Source organism: Euprymna scolopes, chromosome 36 (genome assembly GCF_053919585.1).
Source record: "Euprymna scolopes isolate OS-2025 chromosome 36, ASM5391958v1, whole genome shotgun sequence".
NCBI lineage: Eukaryota > Metazoa > Mollusca > Cephalopoda > Sepiida > Sepiolidae > Euprymna > Euprymna scolopes.
The window spans coordinates 51403529-51414311 of NC_136517.1; the positions used below are offsets into that span (position 1 = coordinate 51403529).

The following is a 10783-nucleotide window of genomic DNA, read 5'->3' on the forward strand; positions in this document are numbered from 1 at the left end:
GATGCAGCAATCGGATTTTAGAAAAAATAAATAACAAAGGAACAACAAACATAATTGCAAAAAACCCTTGTTCAAAATTATTGGCACGGCTTTGTTTTTCTTTTAGTATCAGTATAATATCAATCAATTTCCGGTTTACGTGCTTTCTGAACTTTTTTATAGCCATATTATGCTTGTTTAACGCTAATTCAGTGAATAATTTTTTTCAGATAATTTTTAGATAGCGATTTATTTAAACTATTATAAGTGACTAAATTATAATTTTCAATCGCCATGGTTAAAACTAAGGAACACAGCGAAGACGTCAGGAAGCTTGTTGTAGCATGCCATACCAATGGGGAGGGCTATGATAAGATTTCAAAGAAGCTAAACCTTCCCAAATCCACTGTTAGAGCCATAATAAACAAGTTCAAATCGCAAGGCAACGTTATGAGTTTAGAGGGTAGAGGGAGAAAAAGGATTCTTTCCCCAAGAGATGAACAGAAAATTGTTCGACAAGTAAAACAAAACCCAAGGATCTCTGTTGGGGAGATTGTTGATGAACAGAGCACCTCTGGAGTGAATGTATCTCGACATACAGTTGGTAGAGTTTTGAAGAGAGCTGGTTTAAAAGCATGTCGTCCGAGAAAGACTCCCTTATTGAAGCCTATGCACCTGAAAGCAAGGCTAGCCTTTGCAAAACGTCATATTGATAAAGATGTTGCATTCTGGAAACGTGTTCTATGGACTGACGAAACGAAAATAGAGTTATTTGGCCATAATAAAGTGTCTTATATTTACAGAAAATATGGCGAAGCTTTCCTGCCTAAGAACACCATACCCACAGTGAAGCACGGTGGAGGCAGTTTGATGTTTTGGGGATCCTTTGCTGCCTCTGGACCAGGGCGACTTGTTAAGGTCACAGGTAGCATAAAAAAGGAAGATTATGTTAAAATATTGGATGAAAACCTGAAAGACTCTGCTAAAGAGCTCTCACTTGGTCGTCGTTGGTGGTTCATGCAAGATAATGACCCAAAGCATTCGGCTAAACTGACTAAGAAATGGCTTGAGGACAATCATATTAATGTTTTGGAGTGGCCATCACAAAGCCCAGACCTTAATCCAATTGAAAATTTATGGAGAACATTAAAATTGAGGGTAATGCAAAGGAAGCCTAAGAATCTTATTTAATTGGAGGATTATTGTCAGGAAGAGTGGGCTAAAATTACTACTGAAGAGTGCAACAACTTGGTTGTAAACTATGAAAAGCGACTGAGGAAGGTAATCAAGGCCAAAGGCTATACAATTGATTATTAAATAAATCGTGCCAATAATTTTGAACAAGGGTTTTTTGCAATTATGTTTATTGTTCCTTTGTTATTTATTTTTTCTAAAATCCGATTGCTGCATCGGAAAGGCCAGTTAAAAATACATAATATACTTTGTTATTTTCTTTAATTTAATCCCTTTTTTAGAATTTATTAGACAAAATTTAACTTTTATTTTACCGTGCCAATAAATATGATCATCACTGTATATACAGGGTGACTCGCAAAAAAAAACGGGCCCTAACTCTAATTAGGTCCCGTTTCTTAGTGTTTTGTCCGAATGAAATGAAACTCTGGTCATAACTAGTTAATTATATTCAAAACATCACATCAAAACACTAGGGTCTTTGGTCTTTTGTTCTTCGTTGACTGTAAAATTCTCAGAAAAACAATTGATTGTCCTCTGTTTTTTTTTTGGGGGGGGTCACCCTGTGTATATATATATATATATATATATATATATATATGTGTGTGTGTGTGTGTGTGTGTGTGTGTGTGTGTGTGTGTGTGTGTGTGTGTGTGTGTGTGCTCATAATTTTTTTTTAGTTTCATCTCATGCTTTATCCAGCAAATGCATAACAATTTTAATATCTAACATTCCTATCTGATTATTTTGCTAATGGTTTTCCTCTTATGAGAAGTATTAGAATCCTTTGAAACTCCGCGGATTAAGGATTACTTAACACGCCAGTAGTGGAGTATTCTGCCGAATAATAAAAACTAATTGTAAACTTCTATTTTTCAACTTTGTTCTTACTATTATATATATATATATATATATATATATATATATATATATATATATATATATAAAGCTGAACGTATGCGTGTGTGTCTAGTCACGAATAGGCTCCTATATGGTTGACTATTATAGAAAACTGATCACATATAATGATAGAAGATGTATCGAGACACAGGAATGGGTATGTTTGATCTGGCATAATGACAATTCATTAAAATTATAGGGTCTGCGTACGCGCCTGGTCCACAAAGTATGGAAATAAAAAAATTAAAAATTAAATAAAAACGTTTACAAGTGTTTTTGATATAGATGTACATAATAATACTTTGATAAGTATGTTTTAACTTAAATAGGGATGGTATAATAAAATTGTGGGGTCTGCATTCGCGCCTGACCTGCATAGAATGGAAATAGGCACCAACTTTAATAAAGACTTTACATCTGCTTACGTATACGTTGATAATTATGTTTCAGTTTGAAGAAATATGGTATAATAAAATTATGGAGTGTTCGTTCGCGCCTGACCTCCATAGAATGGAAATATGTCACAGATTTTAACAAGGTTTTTTAATATAGATCCACAGAATATTGTGATAGGTGTTTCTGTGTGAATAGGTATGGTATAATAAATTATGGGGTTTGTCTATTTTATTTTTACTTTCATCATATTTTGCTTTGGTTTTGATACCCCCAAATTCGAAGCTATCTCTTTACAATCCTTCCTTTTCATAACCTATCATACTTTAATAAATCAGTCCATTTTCTGTAGGCTGTCTTTGAACCCAGTTAACGACGGGTACTTTTGCTAGTATATATATATATATATATATATATATATATATATATATATATATATATATATATATATATATATATATATATATGAGAGAGAGAGAGAGAGAGAGAGAGAGGAGAGAGACGGATGTGAAAACCTTAATAGACGGACGAAAAACCTGGACAACTATCGAAAGAATCAACACGGAGAGATGAAAGTGTGGCACCTGAACACGAACTGCATTCCATGTTTATCCAAGGCGTCATGTTTACTTAGTTATTCAAACACCTATCGATGTCGTGTTTCCGCTGAATATTGCTTTTTACGATCGGCATTTACTTACACCCATTCAACCAGCAGACATTCCTATCTCGTCGGTTTTTTGTTTGTTTTACTTGACCAGCGACATATAATAAAATGCCCTGCTCATTGCCAACGTCATGTAAATTACCCACCCAAAATAAATTTCATAATTTTCTCATTCCGTTATACATTAGGATTTTTTTCTTCTTATTCAGATCTTCTGTGAGAAAGATTTTCGCATCTATCACTAAACTGCTTGGATTCTTGCTCGGTACATAGATACGAGGGGCGTGCAATAAGTACTGCCCCTGTAGGGTAGGTCGATTTGCAACTTTTTTTCAGAAATCAACATGGCATCAGTGATGATAGTTGGGATTTGATGTGATAAGAACATATACTAAAAATTAGATTCCTATCTTGAACAGAAAATTGGGCATTTAATTTTTAAAATCGTGTAGAAAAATGCTGAAAAATCCTTCATTTTCATAGCATTTTTCACAACACTGACTTTGAAATTTCACTATTTTTATAAAATATTCAATTAAAATTGATATATTTATATGAAATACATTGAAAGAAAAGTATATACATGAATTATAATTTTTATTATGAATCATACCTAGCAAAATATCTCAACTTTTACTGCATTGATTAAACAAAATTGTAAAACAAAAGCTAATTAGCAACTAAGTCTTTTAAATTTCACAATTCCAAAAGATATGTGGAGATGTATTACACAATATAACAACTTGATACAAGTTATAGAACCATGTATTTTAATTTTTTATTAAATGCAATAATATAAACTGTTATAATAGAACTAAATTTTTTTGTATAATTTCCTTTCAAATTACAAACTATTATATTTTCTGGAAGTAGTGCAAAAGCACTATATTTTGAACTGTTAAAAACAGTAATTTGGATTTCAGTTAACTGTTTTGTTCTCTGAATCATATTAAAATATACTGTTATTGGTTAAAAAAAAGATATTGTCAATTTTGATCTCAAACCAACTAACTACATACACTTGGATGATAAATTTGACCAAAGTGTTTAATTTATCATAGTGTTTGAGGATAGACAACTCTAGTCCATAAACACATTAATCTTGTGGCTTATGTTAGCCATCTTCGTTGATTCAAGGGCCCAATTTTCTAAGTTAACTTCTCCACAAGAAATGCCAACAGCATACTCAAAAAGTATCCTCTAGTCTTCGCACTTAAATTATTTGTTTCTTCTGCTGTCAGATAATGATGATCGGGAGGGACACTAATTTTTTTAGAATTCTACTTGAGACAAATCTTGATAATTATTGATACAAAGTTTCCCCAAAGGACCAGTAAATGTTGTTAGGCTTTTTGTTGTTCCATCAATTAATTTAAAAATTGCTGTAAATTGAAGTTCTTCTAGTGGAACCTGGTAGGGTTTGACTGTTCAAGGTAACAGCGCACCCCTAACTGGTTTATATTAGACTTGAAAACGACCATACTATAGTCACCTGAGAAGCAGCCTCGCGATATTGAGTTCCACAGACTGCTGGTTTTAGAAAAGAAATTATGCTGATTAAATTTTCGTTTAGTTTTAGGTACACATAGGAAGTGGTTGTTGCTAGACGAGTGTTTGTTGCGAATTATTTTTACAGGTGAGACCACATGTTAACGCTCAGTCGAGCATCTGCCATTTTTGTTAATACTTCTAAAAGAAGGCTTCTCTCCTTACACCACCGACGCTCTGATTTTTCTTTTATCCCTTTACTATGTCAAGCTCCTAGTAGGATTGACTTTCACTTCAGATTTAAAATGCTTGATGGTCGACGGAAAAGTGAGAAATTTGTAAAAAAAAAAAAAAAAAAAAAAAGAAGATAATTCATTTTTACAAAAGAGAGAAATTCGGTTTCTTTTTCTTCTTCACCTCTTCTGCCGTGATACTTACTCATCCGAAAATCAAGTGCTACATTCAAAAGGACTCACTGAAACATCTGACATATACGACTTCGACCAATTTCCAATTTTGAAAGTGCTTTTTTGCTTTCAGTCGATTTTTATGATCTCGAATAGAGCGTACAAACTTTAAATTGTTTGCCTGAAAAAAAATGTTTTATGAAAATAAATTGCATTTTATGCTCTGGTCTTACAAACTGGTAATATTCAAAACAAACACAGTCGCATAATTTAAAAAAGTGTATTAAGAAAAGTATGTTACAGAAGTACACGTCATGATTCTGGGGCCATAACTGCCATAAATCGCGACCACAACATGTAACTATATTTATTGTTTTGGGTTAGTCCATTTAATGCTGAAATGGGTTGATCAGCTTACTGCATAACGCATACTAACCGACACAATACAAAATCGACTTCACAATCTAGTGGAAAACTTTATTTTGTGGTTTATTTCTCATAGAAGTAACAGTGCTACGCTTTCATTACTCCAGCGTTTTTTCATGGAAGGTGTTCCACCGAGCTGTAATCTTGCGTTTCTCTTTTTAAAACCATCCAAAGCAAGAATTTGTCTTCCAACCACAACTGCAAAGAATGTCCCCTTCTTCATTCGTCTGTTTAGCATCAAACCGAATATCTATGATGTAATTTTTTTGCCAAGAACTTCCCATCTGATATTGCTTTTCATTTCAATAAAGCATTAATAACTGAATAGTCAAGCCCTATCATTTATCTAAGACGCCATGTTAAAAATTACGTATTTCCGGTAGTTAAATTGTTCGTGATATTCAGTATGTTATGTAACGTACTAAACAGTCCTAGGACGCGTTCAAATGAAATTTTTAAACGTTGTATCGATTTACGGTTTCGCCTATTAGTACAGTGTGTCCAAAAAGTCACTGAATGATTTTGCACTTAAATAGATTCTTTATTTTTTATACCTTTCTGTAATTTTAACACAATCTGACTAAGACATTAAGAAATTTTAAAAACTGCAAAATCCAAACAATTTTTATTTACGAAAAATAATGTATTTTAAATGTTGTCCATTTTCAGCTTCGCCTATTTGTGCTCTTTCCAAAACATTATTCATGACAGATTGCAGAATCTCTGGATTGCGATATAACTCCCTTATTTCGTTCCTGATATTTTCCTTCAATTCTTGCAGGGTTTGGGGTTTGTTAACATAGAGACTTTCTTTAAGATATCCCCACAAGACAAAGTCGGGGATAGTCAAGTGCGAGGAACGTGGTGGCCATTTGACATTGCCATAGCGAGAGATAATGTTTTCGCTAAAGCATTGCCTGAGAAGCTCCATGCTGTCTCTCGCTGGCTGTGCAGTTGCCCCATCTTGTTGAAACCATAATCAAGGTCTATTTTGAATTTGTAAGCGCAGGAACTCTGTAATCATAGTCCGGCATCTCTACTGCAACAACAGTGACAGCATTTTTCATAAAATAAGGTCCACTAATCTTCTCCATTACTGCACATCATACAGTGCAATTTATAGGATGCAACTGCTTTTGATGAATTGCCTTTGTTATTTTGTCTGTTAACCAATTCCTTCAAATGAAAATAGGCTTCATCTGACATAATCAACTTTTGCAGAAATTTGGGGTCATTTCGGACAAGTTCTTGCATTTGAACTGCAGATTGAACCGCTGTTTGAAAATTTTCAGGCTTCAAGTGTTGAACAAGCTGCACTTTATAAAGAATGAGTTTTAAACTGTGCAGAATATTGTGTAGTGAGCTTCGACATATCCCAAGTTGTGTCGTCGAATCGATGTTTCAGGATGCTATTCCACGCTCTCTTGCACTTTTTCCCTATTTTTATTCATGATGACGTTTCGAGGTCTACCAGCTCACAGAAAAGTACAGCTTCTTGGTTTTCAAATCGGCGCATAATGTTTCAAATTGTGTTGTGACTTGGGCTATCCCTTACATGAAAATGCCGTCGATAAGCTCTTTGAGGCAAAACAATTGAACCCTGATTTTGGTAAAAGAATTCTACAACTTGCGTACGTTGTTCAATGCTATACGTATCTATGATTAATTTCCACAATATTATCTGTAAAATATCTGAAATATAGAAAATAAATAATCATTAATGGTAAAATGACAAAGATTTTTAATCCTTCAGTGACTTTTTGGACACCCTGTATTTAAAATTCCTGGTAGCCATATATTTCATGTAATCTTCAAAAAAAAAAAAAAAAAAAAAAAACGCTGTAATATTTGGAAATTATGTTTGATGTTGGCTGGTTGATACGATTTATGTAGGCAGCTCGATAGGTAATGACAATTTTTTTTTTTTTGAGTATTGGCAGTATCAGTTATCGTGATGTTGATATTTTCTTTTCTTCTTTGTGTGGTTGTAATGATAGAAAAAAATTATCATAAAAGAGCAACAATAACGCCATTTGCACCTTAGTTTCTGCAAGGTGAATTTGGTTTGCTTCTTACAGCATGTACATTAACCAATATTCCGAGTCAATCTTCGTAGAAGTGGTGGGAGAGACTTGGAAAAGACACATTTACTTTAATGTCGAACACCAAAACGACAGAATCTATCTCGTTTCCTTCCACGACACGATTTTCTGTATACCTATTTCTAATATGCTTCCGTCAAAGAAAGCGGTCACCTTTATTATGCCAATCATACCAGTCTAGAATACGTCTTCGACAATCAATCTGACTGAACCATTGTGACGACAATGTCCTTTTCTCTGTCAAACTATGGTATTACTTCTGTTCAACTCTAGGAGGTCCACCATTCCAGACTTTACTTTGTTCCTTTTGGGAAGGAGGTAGCTTATAGCTGTCTCAGACGCCCTCATCAGGGTATGATGACGGAGTTGCTTAAGTACTTTAAAAGGTGTAAAGTGTACCACTTTTCTATGGTGGCCTAGACAGTCCGACTTAATACCACATCTCTTGTGATGCGAGTAAAATACGTACACACGTAGTTAGGGTTCTACTCTTTAAATTCTAATGAAAATTTCTGATTTTTCTTACTCTAGCCTTATATGGAAATTTTCGTTTTTAATATTGTTTTTGGAAACCTGCATCTAATCTTCCTACATATGTTCTTTAATTTCTTTGCTTTCTAATCGGTCTATATGGTATAATAGTGATAGTGTTCGCTAATGGGCTAGGAGACCGAGGTTCAATTCTCGATCAAGTCATACCAAAGACTTTTTTTGCCGCACACTTAACATTATAAGAGGCGGATAAGGGGCTAGTGGAGTAATATAGGGAACCCTTCATTACCCCTCAATGTAACAGTTAATGAAATGGGAGCATTCAGGTCGTCCTCGACTATAGTCAATCACTCATCTTTTTTGTTTGCTTTTTATACATTGATTCATCTGTATTGTTTTTATTATTATTTTAGGTCAGTACCGTCGCAACTGGTGTGGTCAGTCGCATTGCGTCCCATGTCATATCAGATTCCCGAGCTGTGCAGGAAAACCAAACGGGCTAAATTCGGTCCCGTACGTGAAGTGGGGACCCCAGTACATCGATTGCCGAGATGGCCGTCTTGTGACTAAATCGAAGTGTGTCGGAAAACCCGGACAGCCTGCTGTTTTCTCCCCTCAAAGTCGATCCTGCATCAGCGTCTTCTCGGCACCTTCTCATTTCCGAGGCAACACCGTATCGTGCCATAACAAGAGGAATGGTTTCCATCCAAGTCCTTCCAGCTGCCAGAATTACTACCAGTGTTTGAACGGACAATTCGTCGATATGTTGCAGTGTCCTAAAAACTGGGTGTTTGACCCTCGGGCCGTTACATGCGTCTTACCGACTAACAGCTGTCCGCCCTGCGGCACTAAAATTGGATGTTAATTCCAAAAGTTATAAATAAAATAACATTTAAAAAAAAAGAACGGACTTATTGTATTTTCGGCATCACAATTAGGTTAGCAGCTTAAAGGGATGGATTTAGCACGACACTGTTGCTATCCTCACTGTAAGGCCAAGCCTTGCCAATAAGAAAGAAAACGCCCAAATTATTAAAAAGAAAAGACAAATATATCTGAACAGCAAATAAAATTCGCTCTTAAGAAACAAAAGTAATTAAAAATGTAAGACGTTATTTTTATGTATATCATTTATATAAGACCAATAACTAGGGCTATGACAACAGCATATTCTTTTCGTTGTTTTGAATCTGGAGTATATATCCGACACAGTTAGACACAATTAATCAACCGAGAACCACATCACTCTACATAAAAACATATAAGATATCAATGGATATATACCTGAGAATCAAAACAAGGAAAAGAATATGCTGTTGTCATAGTTCTACTAATAACAAGGCAGACATATGCCGGGTCGTAAGTAAAAACTGAATAAAGAACAAGGCAATTATACAAATATATATATGTGTGTGTGTGTGTGTGTGTGTAAATCAAATTTAAAAAAAGAAAAGGAGTACAGTTACAAAGAACTTTATTATATTATCACGTTAATAAGGACAAAAGTGAGAGGGGAAATGCAAAACTCCTTAGATCATGGGATTTCGAAGCTAAATGCTTCTCAGCAGAAGAGGCGAAGAGCTGGCATTAGCCAAAGATAAGGATAAAAAGATAAAACAGACTTAAGAATATTTAAATCAGAAATGAAAAAGCAGGGGGTGTTATAATCGTGATTAATGAAGAACATGAAAAGACAAATCGAGAAGTAGAAGAAAAAGGGGGGGTATAATGAGGAAATGGTGAAAAATATATACGAGGACTAGGATAGAAAAATATATACGAGGACTAGGATAGAAAAATATATACGAGGACTAGGATAGAAAAATATATACGAGGACTAGGATAGAAAAATATATACGAGGACTAGGATAGAAAAATATATACGAGGACTAGGATAGAAAAATATATACGAGGACTAGGATAGAAAAATATATACGAGGACTAGGATAGAAAAATATATACGAGGACTAGGATAGAAAAATATATACGAGGACTAGGATAGAAAAATATATACGAGGACTAGGATAGAAAAATATATACGAGGACTAGGATAGAAAAATATATACGAGGACTAGGATAGAAAAATATATACGAGGACTAGGACAGAAAAATATATACGAGGACTAGCATAGAAAAATATATACGAGGACTAGGATAGAAAAATATATACGAGGACTAGGACAGAAAAATATATACGAGGACTAGGACAGAAAAATATATACGAGGACTAGGATAGAAAAATATATACGAGGACTAGGATAGAAAAATATATACGAGGACTACGATAGAAAAATATATACGAGGACTAGGATAGAAAAATATATACGAGGACTAGGATAGAAAAATATATACGAGGACTACGATAGAAAAATATATACGAGGACTAGGATAGAAAAATATATACGAGGACTAGGATAGAAAAATATATACGAGGACTAGGATAGAAAAATATATACGAGGGCTAGGATAGAAAAATATATACGAGGGCTAGGATAGAAAAATATATACGAGGGCTAGGATAGAAAAATATATACGAGGGCTAGGATAGAAAAATATATACGAGGACTACGATAGAAAAATATATACGAGGACTACGATAGAAAAATATATACGAGGACTACGATAGAAAAATATATACGAGGGCTGGGATAGAAAAATATATACGAGGGCTAGAATAGAAAAATATATGTAAGGAAAAGAATAAAGAAAAAGAATTTAAGTAAAAACAAAAACAA

At 34.3% G+C, this 10783-nt stretch overlaps 1 protein-coding gene across 1 annotated transcript in view; it reads left to right on the forward strand.

Annotated features, from left to right (window-relative positions):
• LOC145260473 (uncharacterized) overlaps positions 1–9903 on the forward strand; it is a 47791-nt gene extending 37888 nt beyond the window's left edge. Inside the window, exon 3 of the mRNA XM_080118566.1 lies at positions 8462–9903. Coding sequence (XP_079974692.1) covers positions 8462–8913 — 452 coding nt within the window. The 3' untranslated portion in view covers positions 8914–9903. The remainder of the gene's footprint in view (positions 1–8461) is intronic.
• Positions 9904–10783: the final 880 nt, after the last annotated feature.